At 37.1% G+C, this 19,663-nt stretch overlaps 3 protein-coding genes across 3 annotated transcripts in view; 2 read left to right on the top strand and 1 right to left on the bottom strand.

The window, feature by feature from the left end:
• The window catches only part of LOC141847524 (AT-rich interactive domain-containing protein 2-like), a 9,255-nt gene extending 1,295 nt beyond the window's left edge, over positions 1-7,960 (top strand). The window contains exons 2-4 of the mRNA XM_074735582.1: positions 574-653; positions 5,272-6,169; positions 6,833-7,960. Coding sequence (XP_074591683.1) covers positions 574-653; positions 5,272-6,169; positions 6,833-7,585 — 1,731 coding nt within the window. The 3' untranslated portion in view covers positions 7,586-7,960. The remainder of the gene's footprint in view (positions 1-573; positions 654-5,271; positions 6,170-6,832) is intronic.
• A 4,171-nt stretch (positions 7,961-12,131) lies between these two features.
• On the bottom strand, positions 12,132-14,308 carry LOC141847440 (large ribosomal subunit protein eL21z/eL21y). The gene is made up of 2 exons (XM_074735486.1): positions 14,014-14,308; positions 12,132-12,527 (listed from the first exon to the last, which is right to left on the bottom strand). The coding sequence occupies exons 1-2, from the start codon at positions 14,248-14,250 to the stop codon at positions 12,270-12,272; spliced, it is 495 nt and encodes a 164-aa protein (XP_074591587.1). The 5' UTR covers positions 14,251-14,308; the 3' UTR covers positions 12,132-12,269.
• A 3,689-nt stretch (positions 14,309-17,997) lies between these two features.
• LOC141847130 (pectinesterase inhibitor 9-like) lies at positions 17,998-18,618 on the top strand. The gene has a single exon (XM_074735110.1). The coding sequence runs from the start codon at positions 17,998-18,000 to the stop codon at positions 18,616-18,618; it is 621 nt and encodes a 206-aa protein (XP_074591211.1).
• The last annotated feature ends 1,045 nt before the right edge of the window (positions 18,619-19,663 follow it).

Below are 19,663 nucleotides of genomic sequence, written 5' to 3'. Positions count from 1 at the left end.
GGTTTTGCCCCTACTTTGATTATGGGAGATCAAAAAAGTAGCAAAAAACACACCATCGTGTAGGCGCACTACTTTTGCCCCTACTTTGATTATGGGAGCATAAAAATGCTAGCAAATTCAGCACTTTTCCCTAAGGCAAAGGTTTTGCTACTATATGAGCATAAAAAAGTGGCTTTTTTTCATGCTGCTCCCTTATGCACTGGTTTTGCATATATATGAGCATTCAAATTTCAACAAATTCAGCACTTTTCCCTTATTGAGTGGTTTTGCTACTATATTATATGAGCATCAATTTCTTGCTTTTTTTGGTCCCTACGGAAGTACTTTTGCCCCCACTTTGACTATTAGATAGCATAACGAGATAAAAAAAGTGGCTTTTTTTAGTGCTTTTCCCACTTTAGCCCCTACTTTGACTATTAGATAGCATAACGAGATCAACTTTTTTGCTTTTTATCATGCTTCTCCCTGCAGCACTACTTTTGCCCGGAGATCAAAAATAAGAGCAAATTTATAACTTCTCCCTTATGCGCCCTATAGGAGATCGAATTTCTTGCTTTTTGGACCTACTTGTAGAGGCGCACTGGTTTTTCCCATGGTGAGCATAAACTGAATAGCTTTTCACTTCTCCCTGCATCAACCTATCCATCTTTCTTGTATACCTGCAGACTTGAGTTTGATGCCACCCGACCACGAAACTCCCCGTGTAAGGTGACCGATCCTATTCTAATTGTAAGGTGACCGATCCCACTCTGAAAAGATCTTTCGTAGTTTCGTAGGCACCAGGTGAGAAGTTAAGTAGTAGTGCTTTTTCTTTAGAACCAGCAACACAATGAGAAAGTTCAGTAGTAGTCCGAGAAAAGTCACAAGTTCAGTATCTGTCCTTTCTTTAGCACCAGCTTCATTCAGTCTGAGAAAGTATATAGTCCAGTTGTAGTGCTTTCTTTGGAATAGGAGTGAGGAAGTTTATATGCCTACGAATAGTCGTGCTAAGCAGCTCCTGAGTCAGTTCCAGTTGCCCACTCGTTCGTCGCTTTGCAGCAAGAATGAGTGCTATTGGATAGTAGCATTCCCTTGCCCTCTGCACCAGGTCATTCATGTATCCACCCTCCTTAGCAAGCACCAGTTCGTTCATTCAAAACAACGATTGATCTTTCCTTATGTCGAGCCTATCTATTATACCCTTTCAGTGAAGGGGAAAGAGTTTCGGGACAAAGAATTATTCTTAATAAAGAGTTGTCATTTTTGATCTTTTCTTTTTTCTCTCCCTCAGAACCAGGTACCTATAAATAGGTGTGATAACGACTGAGAGAGGGCCATTTCATAACCCCCACTACGCGGTGTGATAACGATGGGCAGAAGAAAAGAACCACGATGGTCAAGGCGCGTCATTATAACTCGCTCCTTATCTGTCTCGAGTGTTGAAGCCAGCAGAATCATTTTATGTTAACCGGCTGGTTGATTGTTGCTCTAGTCAACTTGATAGATGAATCCGTCTTACTCTTTATCGTTATCGAGGCTCTTCCTATTGGGATACCCTTCTTATATATGAACCCCGTCGTTGCAATTCTAATTGGAATATTCTCAATTATCATTCGCACAATTCTCCAAGAATACTTCTTATTCGCTCTATTAGATTTATATTTGAGCTCTTCATCTTTACGGTATATAGAAGAGAAGAAGATGAAAGGAATGAACTCCTTTCTTGAATGAACTCCTTTTGAGTCTCCTTTCCGATTTCATGAAAGCTCGAAAGGCAACTCAAAATTAGTAAGGGAAGGAGTGAATGGATACGATATTTGAACGACTTGGTGCCAGCTAGCCAGAGTGCAGAGAGAAGGAAAAAGTACAGCAAGGATGACTGTCCAATTCATGCTTAACACATCCCACTCTAACTTCTTAAAAGAATGATTTTATCGGGTCCCATACAGACTAGAAGACGGGGCACCTGTTTTGAAATGTCAAAAGTTAAGACACCCGTTCTCCTCTATAATCTATAAAGATCAGTCCCGTCGCTTCTCTCAGCTAGGTGAGAGGATTTCCCAAGCACCAGGTCCTTCCTGTAGCCATTCATGCTGGGAGAGGCCCGATTCCATTAAGTAAGGGGTGTTCGGCACTAAACAAGAGACTTCTAGAAGCAGCAGCCCTATCGGCACAAAACAAGAGACTTCTATAAGCATAGAAGCAGAAGCCCCATTCCTATTAAATTATAAAGAAGCAGCAGCCCTATCGGCACTAAACAAGAGACTTCTTTCAGCCCTAGTAAATGGTATTCCGAGTTCTGCCGAGAAATAATAGTAAGGCCCGGACAAGCGTATGAGTTCATTAACAGAAGCTCTTCCTTGAACCCCGACTGGGCTAAAAGGGAATGAGTTGAGTAAATGGCATATGCTCCCCCTTACTATATATTGGCTTATATTTTTTTTGGGCTTCGAGTTCTGTTCGCCGGAAAGAGTTCATTAGTTGTAGCTGCAGTTCTACTTATATATTTTAATTCATTAGTTGTAGCAGCGAAAAAAGCCATAGGCAAAACATAATACAATGATTCAAAGATGCTAGCAACATAAAAATATTGAAAACAAAAGAAGAAAATCAATTATTTGAAAAAAATAAGACACCTATATCGGAAAGCGTTTGACAACCCAAAAGGCATGACCATCAACTCGTATAATCCATGTGGTGTTTTAAATTAACGTCGTCTTCCATTCATCTCCTGGTCGTATCCTGATCTGGTGGTATCCTCTTTTAAGGTCTATTTTGGAGAAGACCTAGAATCGGATAGCTGATCCAACATGTCATCCAAGCGAGGAATTGAAAATCTGTACTTAACAGTAATTTTGTTGATGGCTCGGCTGTTATGCACATATACCACGATCCATTTTTCTTTGGCACCAGTATAGCAGGAACTGCACAGGGGCTCATGCTCTCACGGATATAACCTCTTTCTATAGTAAATCCACCACCTGTCGCTGTAATTCTTCGGCTTCCTTGGGACTGAGGCAATATGCGGGTCGATTGGACAGACTCGACCCTGGAACGAGATCAATTTGGTGCTAGATATTTCTCATAGGCGGTAGACCAGGCAGAAAGTCCTCTGGCATCGGCTCGGCAAAATCTGCTAGTAGGTGTTATACTTCTGCGGGTAAAGCCACGTCAACGATCGTGGTCTCGTCTCGACAAGGCAACAAAGCGTAGACTACGTCTCCAGACTCTATCTCATCTATAAATTTGGAAACAGATAGCAAGTTAGTATTCTTGGTTGGCGGTATTGAAGTAGTTTCTTCCCGTTGTGGCGCTAATACGATCTTCTTGCCCTTGATATGCACAATATAGGTATTCTTTCGCCCATCATGAATAATACTGCGATCATATTGCCAAGACCGCCCCAACAATATATGACATGTATCCATAGCCACCACATCACACCAAGCATTATCGAAATATTTGCTGTCAATAGAGAATGATACAAGGCATCATCTATCTACGGTTACCTCAGTGTCTTTGTTCAACCATGATAACTTGTATGACTTCAGATGATGGTCCGTCTTCAATTGTAATTTTTAGACAGCTTCATCGGATACAACGTTCTTACAACTGCCGCTATCAATGATCATCTTGCATACTTTATCAACAACAATGCAAGTGGTGTAGAAGATATTGGTTCTCAACCAGTCATCTTTCGAGTTGTCATTTGGAGTGAGTAGACTCTTGCGAACAACTAAAGTTTTCTGACTATCGCCATAAAGCACCTCGTTAAGTTCATCCTCATCGTATACAGGTTCTCCGATTGTCTCCTTCTTATCGTCCTCGTCTTCTTCGATTAATAAATTTTTGCCCTTCTGATTAGTAGAAGCAGGAGCAAGCATCCTGCACTCGTTGGCCCTATGACCCTGTTCACCACAACGATAACATCTAGTAGATTTAGAATTAACCTATGGTGACTTCTATTGTGGTTGTTGACGTGAAGGACGTGAGTCTTGAGGGCGAGGTCGGTTGTTTTGGTCACCTCTGACTATCGGCTTCCGGTTGTGTTGTTTTTTCACGGCCAACGCACGCTGGTATGCCTCTGAAACGCTCCACAATGAATGAAGACTGAGGGCATCCTACAAGGGTTGGCGCAAACCCCCCAAGTATCGTGCTACCATCTGCTCCTCGTCTCCGAGAGGTCTTTTCGTGCAATCAACTGGAGAACTCTTCTGTATATTCATCGACCGATCTCGTACCCTGCCTCAATAAGTGAAGTCATTGAAACAGAGTTTGGGAGTAGCCGAAAGGAAGGAATTGAGCTCTCATCTTCTTCTTCATCTTTTCCTAATTGGTGATCTTGGGGTTGCCTTGTCTCTCTCGTGAGCATCGTAGTTGTTCCCACCATGCGGATGCTCGACCCTTGAGTCAGATGGTAACCAACTTGACCTTCATCCGATCGGGTACCTCCTTGTAGTCAAAAATCCTTTCTATTTCGTTGAGCCAATCAACGAATCCTTCTGCTTGTAAAGTTCTTGAAAACTCAGGTAGATCAACTCGAAAACTGAAGTCTACATACCGTTCTTCTCGACCTCGACGATCCGCGACCCTATCGAGGTGGTGGTAAGGATTGTCAAAGGTGGATGCGGAATCAGAATCACGGTCATAGCTCCTTCGATCTTCAAAACCCTACGTCGCTAGACGCTGGGTTAATTCTGCGACTTACCTCCGTAAATCCTCAATCGTCTCCTCTTGTACGGTATGAGGTTCCTCTATCAGAACCTGATGAATGCGACCGCCACGTCCACGACCACGACGGCCCTCCATCGGATCTGATGCGCTCTGATACCAACTGACGTCGGACGAGATAGCGATTATCCCGGGAGCAATATTATATCTCCTTCTCCCCATCCCTAATATTTAGGTTAATTCAGTTTATTCGATTTAATGGAATAGGAAATTTTAACATCAAGATCCAATCGAATTAATAATTTTTTTAAAAAAATAATAAATTTTTAAAATAATCAAACTGAATTTTAAAATTTATTATATTTAACCGAATTTTAACCAATTTATTATATTTAAATGGCCTTTTGCTTAGACTAACCATATTACTTATCTCCTTCTCCCTGTCCCTAATATTTAGGTTTTCCCACCTTAAAAACCCTAAAGGGTCAAAACTTCCGACGCAGCTTTCAAAAAACAAAAACAAAAACAAAAATCGACCTTTAAGATTCTTCTTTTTCTCAAACCCGCCTAGGCCTGACGTGGGGTGGCGGCGCTCGTGCGCTATATACGGCCACTACTCAGCCGCCGCCGCCGCCGCCGCCGCCTCTGCCACTCTATGGACGGAACTCCCAGCTCCTCTGCCTCACGTAGCTCCTTCCCCTTCTTAGCCGAGATCCTCAGTAAGCTACAGAGCGTCGGCTTCTGCTCCGACCTCGACGTCTCCCACCTGGTCTCCACCGGCGGTGACAATCTAGGATGCCTCTTCGATATGATCCTTTTTTCCTTCTTCAAGAAAACCTGCAAGAGAGGTGAGATGCGGCTGCTTCCGGCCACGCTTGGCGACGGGAGCTCCGTCGATTTATTCAACCTCTACTACATGGTGCAAAGGGAAGGTGGCTATGATGCGGTGACGAAGGAGCGAAAATGGAAATCAGTGGCAGAGGGAATGGGATTGGTGGATCCCTTGATGGGGCCGTCATTGAAGTTGGTGTTCCATAAGTACCTGGGCGTGCTGGATCAGTGGCTTCAATGCGTTGAGGGCAGAAAGGAAATTCGTGAGCCAAAGCGACAGAAGAATTCGGGTACTCCTTTTGTCAGCTATAGTTCTTGTGGAACTATAAACCACAAGAAGGTTGGTGAGTCCACGCAGCCTTTAAATATGTATAAAGATCAATCCTTGGTGGAACTTGGTAACGCTAAAAGCAATGGCAAGGATGTTACAACCTTCGGAGAATTCATTGCTAATGGAGGAAGCAACCATAAGAAGAGGAAGAAATCGCCTCTGGATGAAATGCTTAATTGGCTGAGAAAATTGGCAAAGTGTCCTGGTCATCCTTCTTTCGCAAACAGCTTGACATCAGATAAAAATAAAAGCAATTCATCTGCAGTTGGGAAGCTCTATGCTCAAGCACTTCTAGCTAGACGAGCAGGGTCTTTTAGAAGAAGTAGTCGATCAAGTTCAAATTTATCGCTTCCGCAGGTATACTTCTTCCTCTCGCATGAATTGCAAGTCCTTTTTTCCTCTAAAGAAAAGAAAATGGATTAAGAAGATGAATTTGTAGAGCACATAGTTTAATATATAACTTTGATTTTGCTTTAGATAATGAAGAATTTACTTAATATTAAACATAAATGGAACGAAATATGTTATTCAAGAGTCTAAATATTTAATGTGTGCAATATACTTGAATATTTGCTTGAGCAACTTCTAGTAATCATTATAAATGCAGCTATTACTTTTAGCCTTACATAGAACTTCAATTGAGAAGTAAGATTTATTTAGTCAACCCAAAGAGTTGGGACTTGTGACAAACATGGCTTGATGATGATGATTTGCGTGGACATGTAGATGTGTGTTTAATTGGTGGGAACCAAAACGTTCTTAGTGAGATTGATATAGTGTTTACCGGTTTGCTCCTAAATTACTGGAGTAGAACTTACTTAGCATTCTTAAAATTAGAGCATTTTATCAAGTGGGCTATATCTTTTTAATTCTGAATTTTTGGAAGGGTGTATCTTAGCTCCACCTTATTTAACTTTGTCATGAAATTCTTAAGATCCAAAATCTATGATGCTAGATTTGTCAAACAGAGCAGATTATGACAGTTCTGATTTAAAGCATGATTTTGGTTGCACTAAACAGATTAAAGCAGCGAGAAGCAATGATAGGCTTGAATCTGACAGGCGGCCTTCTTCAGATCAGCGAAGAGCTAAGATACCTATTGGTGCAAATTTTCAAGCAACAATCCCAGATTGGGCAGGCAGACCTTTGAGCTGTAGTAATGATGTTGATACATTGAAATGGTTAGGCACCCGGACTTGGCCTTCTGAACATCAACAAACTCATCAATTGCCAGAGTATGCTTCTAGTGGAAGGGGGAGGCGAAACACCTGTCAGTGTGAACGGCCACAGTCTGTGGAATGTAATAGATGTCACATTGCAGAAAAAAGGAAGCAGTTAAAATGTGAACTTGGATGGGCTTTTCATGATTGGGATTTCAAAAGTATGGGCGAGGAAGTTGCATTTTCATGGACCAAGGAAGAAGAAGAAAAGTTTCGGAATGCAGTTTTTCAGAGCCAGCCATCTCTAAACGAGAATTTCTGGGACAAGCTGTACATCAGTTGTTCTTCTAAAACAAGGAAAAACTTAGTCAGCTACTATTTTAATGTGTTTCTCCTTGGATGGAGGAGGTACCAGAACTTTGTTACTCCAGAAAATATTGACAGTGATGATGAAGTAACAGCGGTTGACTTCGCAAGTCATTCTTTTCGTCAACTAACTGAAGTTCCTGATCACAAAACCCTTGCTTGCGTTCTAAATAAGCAGTGTATGGATATAGATGAGGATGATGAGTGTATGGATATAGATGAGGATGATGATCAACTGTCGCATTAAAGTTGACTAATGTGAGGGCTTCTGGGTGATCATTGCTGCAGTGTGAAATATAACTAAGACGAGGATTTTTATTACTTCATTGGTTTGGACTCTCGAAGTTAGCTGCGATTCAAACCTTTCCAAAGGCGCAGGTCCGATGAGGACCGAGGTGTAACTTCACATGCTTTTAGAGATATGCTGCAGCCTGGTTCTTCTGCTATCAGTATATTGTTTGGAAATTTTCCGAGTTACCTGATCAAGTAATTGGTCTGGCTTTTCTTTTTAAGCTTGCACAGTGGTGTCTTGCGCAATGTACAAGAAGAAAAAAAAGGAATTTGATGTTCTTTTGAAGCGTCTTCAAATTTATAACTGACACTTCAAATTTTAAGGTTCCATTTTTTTAAATGTATGGGTCATTCTTCATTTTAGCTGTTGTGTTCAACTTCATCTTTCATTGTAAATTTTTTGACTAAAGGAGAACTATGTGATTGATGATCAATATTATATTTAACTTTTGGTTGTTCAGTAGGTTTAATGGAAATGGATTTTATCCCCATTTACTGAGTTTTGCAGTGTGGAATTCTTTTTAATGAATTGGGATTTGGATCTTATATATATTCAACAATCACAAACAATATAAAAAGATTTTTTAGAGCTTTGGGGTACAATGCGATGGTAAAAGACAAGGATGATTTTCATACAACGAAAATTCAAATTTCACATTGAGTATTTTCAAATGTCGGTGGAGTTTGAATCACTGATGATGATGTTGGGTGTTTTTGTTAGAATCCACTAGAAGTGAACAAAAAATCAATTAAATCGAATAAATCGACCGAATTGATCGAATTTATAAATTCGATTCGGTTAATTTAGAATTTTGATTATTTTTTAAAAAAATTAATTAATTCGGTTCGATTTTGATTTTGAAATTTCTTATTAGGTTAAATCGAATAAATTAAATAAATCAAATTAATCGAAATAAAAAAATTTATAAATTTCTAGGTAAGTAAACTTATAAATTTTTAACTAATTGATAAATTTTTTTATAATATTTAAAAATTTTGATTATTTTAGTTAATTCAGTTAAAAACTGAATTAATTGATATTTAATCGGTTCAGTTAATTTAATTTGATTTTTATTTGAAAATTTGATCGGTTCGATTAGTTAAAAAAATTCAATTTGATTCAATTTTAATTGAATATTCAATCCTATGATCCACTCGTACGTTTCAAATTTGCTCGATCTATTGTGGGATCATCCACTTTCAAAATTAAGTAGGATCATAAGATGTCTAGATTAATAAAAAAATTGTTAGGTCAAATTTGAATGGTGTTAATCTAGAATGAAAGCTTTTATGAATGAAACAGAATGAACAACAATTCAAATCTTGCACTACCATCCCTTCCTAGGCATACAATTCAAAGCTAGGCTGAAAAGAGATTGCGGTTAAGGGAGAGGAAAGAGATGCCCTAATTCAATTGATATTGTACTTGAGAGAAATCCTAACGACTGCATAATTATAATTAAGACAATAAATAAGTCAAGTCGAGTCTTTAAACTTGTTTGATGAGATAATCAAGTCGAATTTAAAATGAATCAGGTCGTCGAAATGGTTGTTCAAGTTTAGCCTGATTTCTTTTTTATAAGCTTGAATTTGGTTTACGTTTAGTTTGAGCTTAGTACATTTAGACATTATCGAACTTTTTTTAAGCTTATTTGAATGTTAGAAAATTTAATAATTTTGAACTATTGATTAATTATTAAATTTGATAATATAAGTTTGTTTATTTATTTTAATTTTTTTTATTTATCATATTGATAAGAGTTTTATTGATGAATATAATTCATAAATTTTGATAAAAAATATTATTCATGATAAATTTATAATTTTTATTCATGAACATTAACAAACTATATACGTGTGCGTTCAAGTTTATTTATTTAGTTTAACAAATTATTCAAATTATTTATTTAATTAGGATTTAATGAATATAAATAAGTTTTGATTCCCTTACACTATAGATCCAACACTAAATCTACTTATGAATATTTGATTCATTTACCGTCCTATACACAATCGGTTGCATTCATCCTCAATTTCCTATCCTTCAGTCTTAATACTAATTTACCAACTTCAAATTATCTGATGGATTAAAAGAAAGAATACTATGATTGAAGTGGTAAAAAGACCAAAACAAGTGGAGCTTGAACATGTTTTCCATCGTAGAGTAAAGATCACACCTAACGATCTCATTTTGATGTCTCAGTTACCATAAACCAACTATAGTTTTTGCCGATTTTCCTCGAGTTTCTCTAATTAGATCCATTATCATGTATGATAAGAGTATAATTTTGACTAAAACTACCAACATAGGTAAACTTTCAATTCAAGGTATGAGCCTACAATTTGATTTGCATTATATACTTACAAAGTTACAATGTTTTTTTTTGTTGCCATTATTTAAATTAAGTTACTAATTATTACCGTGTGACCTATCATAAGTTCGAATCTTAAAAATAACCTCTTTCATATTAATAAGAGTTTCGTACATCAGACTGTCCTTTTATTTTAGTTAAGTAACATAATTATAAATTTTTAGATCTCCTTAATTTTTTTCTTTGCAATATTATTATTATTTTATCATCAAATCAAATGATTCTTCATTAATATAAACCATCTTTAACTTGGGAAAATTAAATTAGTATAGATCCATTTGATAATGGTCCTAAACTAATCTAAATTGAAAAAGAAAGACATCAAATAATTTTAAAGAGTGCATAGAATATAAAAGAGTGTTTCTTTATAAAATTAGACTAATATAAATTTATATAGTAATTTTGGTAAAAATTTATATGAATTATACTAGTCAATTAGAAAAGGGAAGCATAAAATAACTTTAAATAGTATAGAAAATATATACAAAAGAGTGTTGGTTTATAAAATTTGACGAGTATAGGTCCATATCATAAGTTTCAACAAAATTGTTATATGAATATTTCTAAAAGATAAAAAAAGAGAAAAAAATAACAAAAACATAAATTCTTGAAAAAAAATATTAATAGTGTAGATTCGAGGAAAAAAGAAAGACGAAGTGGTTTGGCTCAATGAGATTAAAGGGTTATAGTAATATTTGGATGAGACATTTATTTAGGTGAGACATGTCGAAAGAGGAACGACCTAATTTTTTTAGACGAGCAAGTTAGTGGGTTTAGAGGGTTAAATATAATAGGTAAGACAAAGTGGATGTGCCCTTTTAACTACATTTGTAAACGAGTTTAGTCGAGTCAAGTTTTATATTATTCTAATTTATTTGATAAGTTAATCTGGTCTAAAATAAACTAAACCATTTCATGGTTGTTCACACTTACTTTGAGTTTTTTTAATTTGAACTTTATTTATTTAGATATTATCAAACTTTTAATTTGAACTTATTTAAAATTTTTATATTTTTAATCTTATTTAGTTGGTTAATGGATTTGATATTACAATCTTATTTGTTAGTTTTAATTTTTTTTTATTTATTTATAAATTTGATAAAAATTTTAGTGATAAATATGATTCATAAATTTTATTTATAGATATTATTTATAAGTAGTTTATAAATATTTACTTATAAATATTAACAAGTTCATTAGTAAGTTGTTTAAATTTAATTATATATATATATATTGAATGAATATAAATAAATTCTTATAAAATTTGTCTATGAAAGCCTACTTTTAGTAATAGCTTACAAAGTACCCCTTCATGATTCAAAAAATAAAAAGAAAAAGTAAAAAAAAAAAACACCATTTTGATTTAGCATCATGGGTCATCTAACTCTCTCTCTCTTGTTCTCTCCTCATCAAGCCGTCGTATGCAATCATTTATTTTGAATCCTTTTTTTTTCAGAAGAAAAGGATTTATCATTTTTTTTTCTCCTCATCAGGATTCTAAATGATTGTAAAAGAGTCAAGCCAAATTAAATTTCAAATTGTTCAAAATTATTTTAATAGGATAATCAAAGTTCACTTAAACCTAGTTTAAATTAATAAAGCTGCTAGAATATAATTATCCATTTAGGATTGTTTGAATCTTAAAAGTTTTTACACATCTAGACTTGTTTAACTATTGAGTTAAATATCACGAACTTTATTTGTTTATAAATTTAATAAAAATATTTGTTAATTAATATGGCTCAAATTTCGTTCATTTGAATACATAATAAAGAAATTTAAATAAGATCTTACCGTCCCGGGACAATTGTACAACGGTAAAACACCCAAATTGTAATTCAAAAACCCACGGTTCGATCCCCAACTACGGTGTATTTGTAAAAATTTTCTTCCAAATGAAAAATACAATCAAAAGATATTAAACATCTAGATTAGTCGCCATATGCACTTCCCGATTTACCCTGATAGTCGATAAAAAACTTCGTAAAACCAGAACGGCCATCTCCAAAGATTGAGTCCATAAGACTGACTAGGATTTATCATTTTAAATAAGATCTTACCAAATTGATCACTAAGGTTGGAATTTGTTTACCAAAGACATGAATACGACAGCTGCTTACTATTGCAAGCTGAAAGGAACATAAAAGACTACGATAGAACTCTGTCAAAACATGCTTGATGCAAGCAAATAGGGGAACGGAACACCAGGATTTGGTCTATATAAAGGTCTTATGCAAAACCAATACAACTGAAATGAAATTGTGAAGATTAATAACCACCCTTGAGATCATTAACGACATCGTATGGAATGGGTGTGACAGTCTCCAATGTAGCACCTTCCACCATGAAACCAGGCTTAGGGCCTTCAGGCTGCCTCTTAGTACTGATGATCTCACCCCGTGCCTTTGCTTCCGCCTTCAATTGGTCATTTTTCTTCACTCTTGCACGAAAATCTTCCTGGCATCTAGAAGGCAGGACGTGCTCAACACGAACATGGATCCTCTTCCTGATGATCCGATTACCAACCTGAAGTTCATAGAGTTGTTAGATCACAGATGAGCATGTACTGAACGCCAGTAATGGAATGCAGCCCATAGGATGAGGCAGCGTCCAAACAGAAGAAAACAAGAACCAACACAGATGACAATCTAACACCAGTTTGGATTTTAAGATCCAATAGCCAGAAATAGAAAACTTTGAACACAGACCACGATCCAACACCAGTTTGGATTTTATGATCAATAGGCAGAAATAGAAAAATTTGTCCAAAATCATTATTCAAAATTTAGAGACGTGGAAAATGGAATATGAAACAATATGCAAAACTAACCATGACATGGAAAAACACCACATGCTGAGAAACAGAAAATCAACTTAAACACAAAAGTGTAATGTCTCTCCAAGTTGTGGTTGTCACTCAGTACAAGTTTTCAAATGGCATGAGAAGATTTAACATGATAAGTACCTAAAGATTCATAACAAATCTCGACGGGAGTTTCTCTTGAACCAATGACACAATCTCATACCCATCGGAGATACAAAGAATTTGGCAACAAGATATCTTACATTAATTCTTCACAAAAGTTCTTTTTATATATATATATATATTTTGATAACATCAGTTCCAAACTAATTTAAACATTTATTTGCAGACAAGTAAATCCCTAACAAGCAATTGTTAGCCATAAATTTTTTTTTACCAAATGATCCAACTATAAAGATCCTACAATACACAACTAAAACAATCATCATGTGTTAATATTGGGACCAATTGGTTTGCAACCTCTCGAAATACACCATCAAAATGTTAACAGAGTAATTCATATAATTGCAAGTGATGAAAAATTTTCTCATTTTATTTGTTGAATAAATTTAGTTTATCCTCATACACATTTCGACCATGGAAAACGGAAGTTCTCTGTTGCATGTTGAAGTTATAGTGATGGATCCTTGTAACAAATCAGCATCTGAAGTGGCATCATGATCAAGAGCTGAGATTGTTGATGCAACAATAATCTTTAAAACAGAATGTTGAATTTACAGTTGCAATTCCAACTATGAAAACTTAGCAAAACAACACATTTACATTCAATGTCTAATATCACTTAGCGCTTGGGCTATTTCTTTTCAAACACCTCAACTACACAGTTAATGGTAGGTGTAGATGATGAATTTCTGTTGAAATCTAAGCCCTTTTACCCGAAGGCAGTCCCGCCAAACGAAATAGACCCGCTGAGACTTGAAGGCAAGCGCAGGCTACTACACATGCGCATTTGAGCAAAATAAGCCCTCAAGATTTCACGGCTCCTACACTGTATAAATCACAAATCTTGTAGATCCTAATAATATTTAAGCAACGCGAAAAAAAGAAAACATGCAATAATTATGCTTTGGGTAAAAGCATGCAGTATTTACATTTCTATAACTGAAAATTTCCGCAATCAAAGGCAACATGCAAGCGAAGTATAGGAATACATACAGAATAATAAATGAAAGGCTAGAGAACGCATACCTGTTTGTTGATCTCGACGCCGATGGCTCGCTTGGTAACATTCCAGACTCTACCAGTGCGTCCGTGGTAGAACTTATGTGGCATACCCTTGTGGATGGCGCCGTTCACCTTGACGTCGACGTAATCACCGATCTTGTAGGTGCGCAGGTAGGTCGTCAGGGGAATGTAGCCCTTCTTCCTGAATGGACGGGAAAAGAGATCCCTTGTCCTCGAGCGCAGTCCATGCCCAGCAGGCATTTTGCTCCACCGTTTCCTTGGCTCCGCCGCCTGCTGTTGATGCGAGGGAATGAGCAACTAAGAGAGAGCTAGGGTTTTAATGGCGTCGTATTTATCGTACTCTAAATGGGCCGCCTCATGGTCTGTGACCCGGCCCGATTAAAATGTAGAACCTAAATATGTATAACTTGTTTACTCTCTATTTGAAAGAAGGAAACTTTTTCATATAGAATGGAAAAACAAAAAGAACCCAAATAAATTTAAAATTTTCAAATCCAATCTGGTAGATCAAATCCAATCTGATGTATCCAGCTAAAAATTATCAAATGTTACTTGTGCTGAGAAAAGTCATTTATTTCATTTGTATTTTTCAAAGGTTTTAGCAACTATGGATTCAATCAAAGTGAGTCATGGGATACAGTACAATTGTAGGGTATCTTTTGATGAATTTTTTTAATTAACAATTGATCTAAAAATGTTGAACTGATAGGTCATCCGTTTGCGAGTGCTTTTCGATTATCTTGATCATTTATAAAAAATTTTATAGGATCGGATCGATTACTTTTAGAATTAGTCATTTTAAGTTGGATATCTTATGATAATTAAAAAGTGAATTATTTTTGTCACCCTGACTATGGTGAAATTGTAAAAGATGGATTAAGAAATGAGAGTTCAAATTTTATTCAGAGGAATTATATCTAGAGAATTTTAAAAAATTATAACATTGAATTGTCGATTAGAATTCATTTATATTTTTTGATTTATCTTAATGATAGAAAATTTTTTTTATGAGATGGAATTGATTCAGGTTCGATTTTGATTTTAAAATTTTTTATTTTAATTAAATTGAACAAATCGAATAAACTAAATTAATTAAAATAAAAAAAAATTTATAAATTCCTACGGAAGTAAACTTATAAATCCTAAACTAATTGATAAATTTTTTATAATATTTAAAAATTTTAATTATTTCAATTAATTCAATCGAAAATCAAATTAATCGATATTTTATCGGTTCAGTTTGTTTAATTTTTATTTAAAAATTTAGTCGGTTCAATTATTTCAAAAAAAAATTGGTTTGGCTTGATTTCGATTAATTCGGTTCGGTTCAATTCAATTTTAATCTGGATACTCAGCCCTAATCTTGAGGATACAGTGCAGGTAGGGTGTCTTTTGATGAATTATTTTTAATAGATAGTTGATCTAAGAATATTGGACTGATAGACCATCCGTTGCAAGTGCTTCTCGATTATCTTAATCATCGATAAAAAAATTTTATAGGGTCGGATCGATCACCTTTAAAATTAGTCGATTTAAATTGAATATCTTATATTAATTGAAAAAGTGAGTTTTTTTGCCACTGACTACGATGAGATTGTAAAAGGTGGATTCCAATTTAAATTTCATTCATGATATATTATATTTAGAGAATTTTAAAAAATTATAACATTGAATGTTGATTAGAATTTGTTCCGACCGATATACTGTGGATGGTACATATACCGGTTCAAGGCTTTACCGACGTGCACGCTCCTTGAAGAGAATCACTCGTGAATATGAGATATCCTGAAAAGCACTCAAAAAGAGAGGGTTAGAATGACGCCGGGGTAGGATCCCGACAAGTCACTCCGATGCTCAAGTTAGGGTTCGACGTAAGGAGTTTAAGGTTTGAAGAAAGTAGGACATATATGTGTGCGTACCTGTATCCATGGGCATGGGTTACCTTTTTATAGTAGTTGATCTCCGAAATATTAGGATATGTTTAGAAATATTCTAAAATATATGTTCTGCTTTTGAAGAGGCCCTATCTGTTTATCCATAAATATTGCGTTCCTGCTTTTGCGAAGGAATCAACTCTATCTTCTCCGGATTAGGCCGAACGACTAAGTCTCCAATAAATATCGTGTGCCGGAAGTGGATTTCGGATGCGAAAACCTTGCTAGAATCAAGTTATGAGATCGGCGTGTAATGTCAGGTCCAAGGTACGAGGTCGGCAAGTGTTGTCGAGACTAAGTCATGAGATCGGCAAGTGTTGTCGAGACTAAGTCATGAGATCGGCAAGTATTGCCGGGAGCAAGTCATGAGGTCGGCAGGCGACGTCAGGACCAAGTCATGAGGTCAGCAGGTGACATCGAGATCAGGTCCTGAGGTCGGCAGGTGATGCGGGGACCAAGTCATGAGATTGGCAGGTGACGCAGGGACCAAGTCATGAGGTCGGCAGGTGACGCCGGGTCTAAGTCATGAGGTCAGCAGATGACGTCGGGATCAGGTCATGAGGTCGGCAGGTGATGTGGGGCCCAAGTCATGAGATTGGTAGGTGACGCCGGGACCAAGTCATGAGATCGGCAGGTAAGGTCGGGACCAAGTCATGAGGTCGGCAGGTGATACCGGGGGTGTGGTAGGAGCTCGGTATGTGCTTGGAGAGACGGAACGAGACCAGAGAGAGCTCAGTAGATCTTTACAGAAGCACACTGAGGTCAAAGAAAGAGGTCGGGATGTCCTAAATTATACCCTTACTCTTTTTTTCGCTTCTCCCTTCGTACCTGATCTCCACGTCATCTCTAAATATCCATACTGGATCAGAATTCATATGTGCTTCTTGATTTATTTTGATAGTAAATAAAATTTTTTATGAGATCGAATTAATTATTTTTAAAATTAATTAGATAATAAAAATTAAATATATGTGAATCTTTTGAAGGGGAAAGCGAAAAATACTTATTATGCTTTGTTTAGATGGGTGAGAGAAGGTTCATTAACGGAAGGGGAAGAGAGGAAAAGGGAAGTATTTATGTTTTCTTTGTTTTGGAGGAATGGAAGGTTTATTAACGTAACATGTGTTATCTTGTTTGGGAGGAATTTATTATAGATTAAATAAATTAAATAAGTTATTTAAAAATTAATATTTTAAAATAAATAAAATTTTTAAAGAAATAACGAGTAAACATACAATAAACATGTGAAATATAAAATCTATACACTTTGGTATAAAAAAATTCAATATTTTTCATATATTTTTATAAAAATGTATTGATGAACAAATAATATTTAGAATTGTATTTTCTTTGTTTACATCCCAAATTAGAGTGTAAGAAAATCTTTCTTTTATAGATAAAAAAGATTAAAACTTTCTTCACTCCTTTCTAAATAAGATTCAAAATTTTCTTCTCCTTATTTACCTTTGCTTTTCCTTTCCTCACCCCTTCTCAAATAAAGCATTAATATTTAAAAATTAAAGGAGAAGGGAAGAGGACTGCCCACCTCTTGGTATTAAAAATTGAAGGACGGCACCCTTTGGCACTCTTTCACTTGAAATATGGTTGTCCACTTCAATATTATCGGAGAAGAGCGAAGAACAGACCCCTAGGCAAGGCGGCAGGGCCTTGGAGCAGGCGTAGACTACGGCAACGCAGCTGTAAAGTTATGGGGATGATAAACAAATCCAATATAGATGTTAACTAAATTGAAACAAGGAGACAATAATATATATATATATATATATATATATATATATATGTAAATACCTTTCACGTGATGCTTTCTGGATCCTCCATGGCTCCGTTATCCACTCATGAAGCCACCACATCCGTTGACTACTTATTACCCTAAAGCTTGCCCCCATCTCACTTCATTCCTCTGCACTGCAAGCATGCATGGATAATGGAGATTACATATAGCTGTTATATTCCTCCCTCCTCATGGCTTCAGGCTCCAGTCCCTATCTTACTAAGAAGGAGGAGGAGGGCTTAGTTAATTAGATAAGCCACAATGGTCCGCAGTTCTGATCTCTCCTCTGTTCTGGTCATCGCCGTGATCTGCCTCTCCGCAGGTAGCCTCACCGCAGCCAGAAAAAAATCCTCCGCCGAATTCGTGCGCCTCTCCTGCAAGGTCACGCCGTACGTGGAGGTGTGCGAACAGAGTCTCTCATCCTACGAGCCGGAAGCCCACCGGAGCAAACGCCAGCTGGCCCGGCTCGCACTCGCCCTGACAGCTGACAGCGCCCGCTCCGCCTCCGTCTACGTCAGCCGGGTGGCATCGTCGTCAGCAGCGGCCAAGAGAGGCAGCAAGAATAGCCTCGGGTCGTCTACGAAGCTGGAGGCCGGCGCGATTCGGGACTGCATCCAGATCATGCGCGACGGAGTGGACCGACTTCGGCGGTCGGTCCGGGAGATGAACCGATTGGGTCGACTGGGTAGTAGCCGGTTCGAGCGGCACCTGCGCGACGTGAAGGCCTGGGTCAGCGCCGCGCTCACTGACGAGAACATGTGTCTCGACGAGCTGTCTCAGTTCGCCGGAGCGGCGGTAAGGGAGTCGATCAGGAAGAAGATGGTGGAGTTAGCTCAACTCATCAGCAATGCCCTGGCCCTGGTCGACCAACTCGACCCGTAAGGATGATCGCTGCATAGAAATCAAGACTGAGGGAAGAAATAAAGATTTCATATTCAAAATGCAGATTTATGATTTCAAATTCATATTTCATATTATAGAATAATTGTTTGCGTATCTTAGATAGAATGAAGATTAGAGTGCTCACTCTTCCCTTCCCTTATAGTATCACAATTAGTGAGTCGCCTTTTCTAGTTTAATATGTGCCTAACTAGTTTAATCTGTGTAAGATCCGGGTCGATCCCATATAGAGTAGTGAATGTCTTTGGGCCATTCACTCTTTCCCTAGGCACTGATTACTAATGTAATTCAGAATTATCTGCCCCTCTCGTTAGGTTCCCTTGTACTTGTATTTAAATTCATTCTCTCGTTCGGGAAAATAATGGGCCTCCTCCTTCGAATCATTAACAGAATGCAAGTGTGAAGCATAGAGGAATGATCCTTTATCAGAAAGAGCACTTCACGTATACTCCATAGCTTTAAATCAGGCTCCGTGGGCCATTTACTTTTATATTGGCTCGATAAAGACTTTAATTCAATTTATTAGACAAAAGGCAGATGAATCAATTTATATATAATGTAATTCAGATGAAACCCTTATTGATATAAATGGAAAAAAAAGATTGGGATCTTCTTTATACCATTCAGATTCAGATCATTCTTTCCTATCCGTACTATAAAGAGGGCACCAGCTTAGATGCTATCTGACGCTCTTCATTCCATCTGTGAGTAGGAAGAGATTGAATCAAACTCGATGACTCACACCGAGAGAGAGTGGGAGCTAGTAGCTTTGACCCGGTGCCCTTGGAGAGTGTCAATGCACCTATTGAACCGCACAAAGGGTTTAACTGAGGAGAGGCACGAGGTGCTCGAGCAAGAGCGAGGGGAAAGAGTGAATGAACCACTCTTGCTGGGGCGAAACTGAAGGGAGAGGGGATTCTCGTAAAGTCGGAAATACAGTGGGATAGAATGAAACTCCATAGTACTCAATTTATTAACTCAATTGGGTACGGATCACTTTCAGTGCATTTACATTTCTCCTATTAAA

The sequence above is a fragment of the Curcuma longa genome, chromosome 16, assembly GCF_044706935.1.
Source record: "Curcuma longa cultivar G26 ecotype Majalengka, Jawa Barat chromosome 16, ITB_CL_G26_1.1, whole genome shotgun sequence".
NCBI lineage: Eukaryota > Viridiplantae > Streptophyta > Magnoliopsida > Zingiberales > Zingiberaceae > Curcuma > Curcuma longa.
The sequence above is the reverse complement of the archived record's forward strand: the minus strand, read 5'-3'. Positions and strand labels throughout refer to the sequence as shown.

Excerpts from the sequence above, each read along its gene's own strand:
- LOC141847440 (XM_074735486.1), bottom strand. The coding sequence starts at position 14,250 with ATGCCTGCTGGGCATGGACTGCGCTCGAGGACAAGGGATCTCTTTTCC. Across the intron at positions 12,528-14,013 it reads GCGTCGAGATCAACAAACAG|GTTGGTAATCGGATCATCAG; the intron begins GTATGCGTTCTC and ends TATGAACTTCAG.
- LOC141847130 (XM_074735110.1), top strand. The coding sequence starts at position 17,998 with ATGGTCCGCAGTTCTGATCTCTCCTCTGTTCTGGTCATCGCCGTGATC.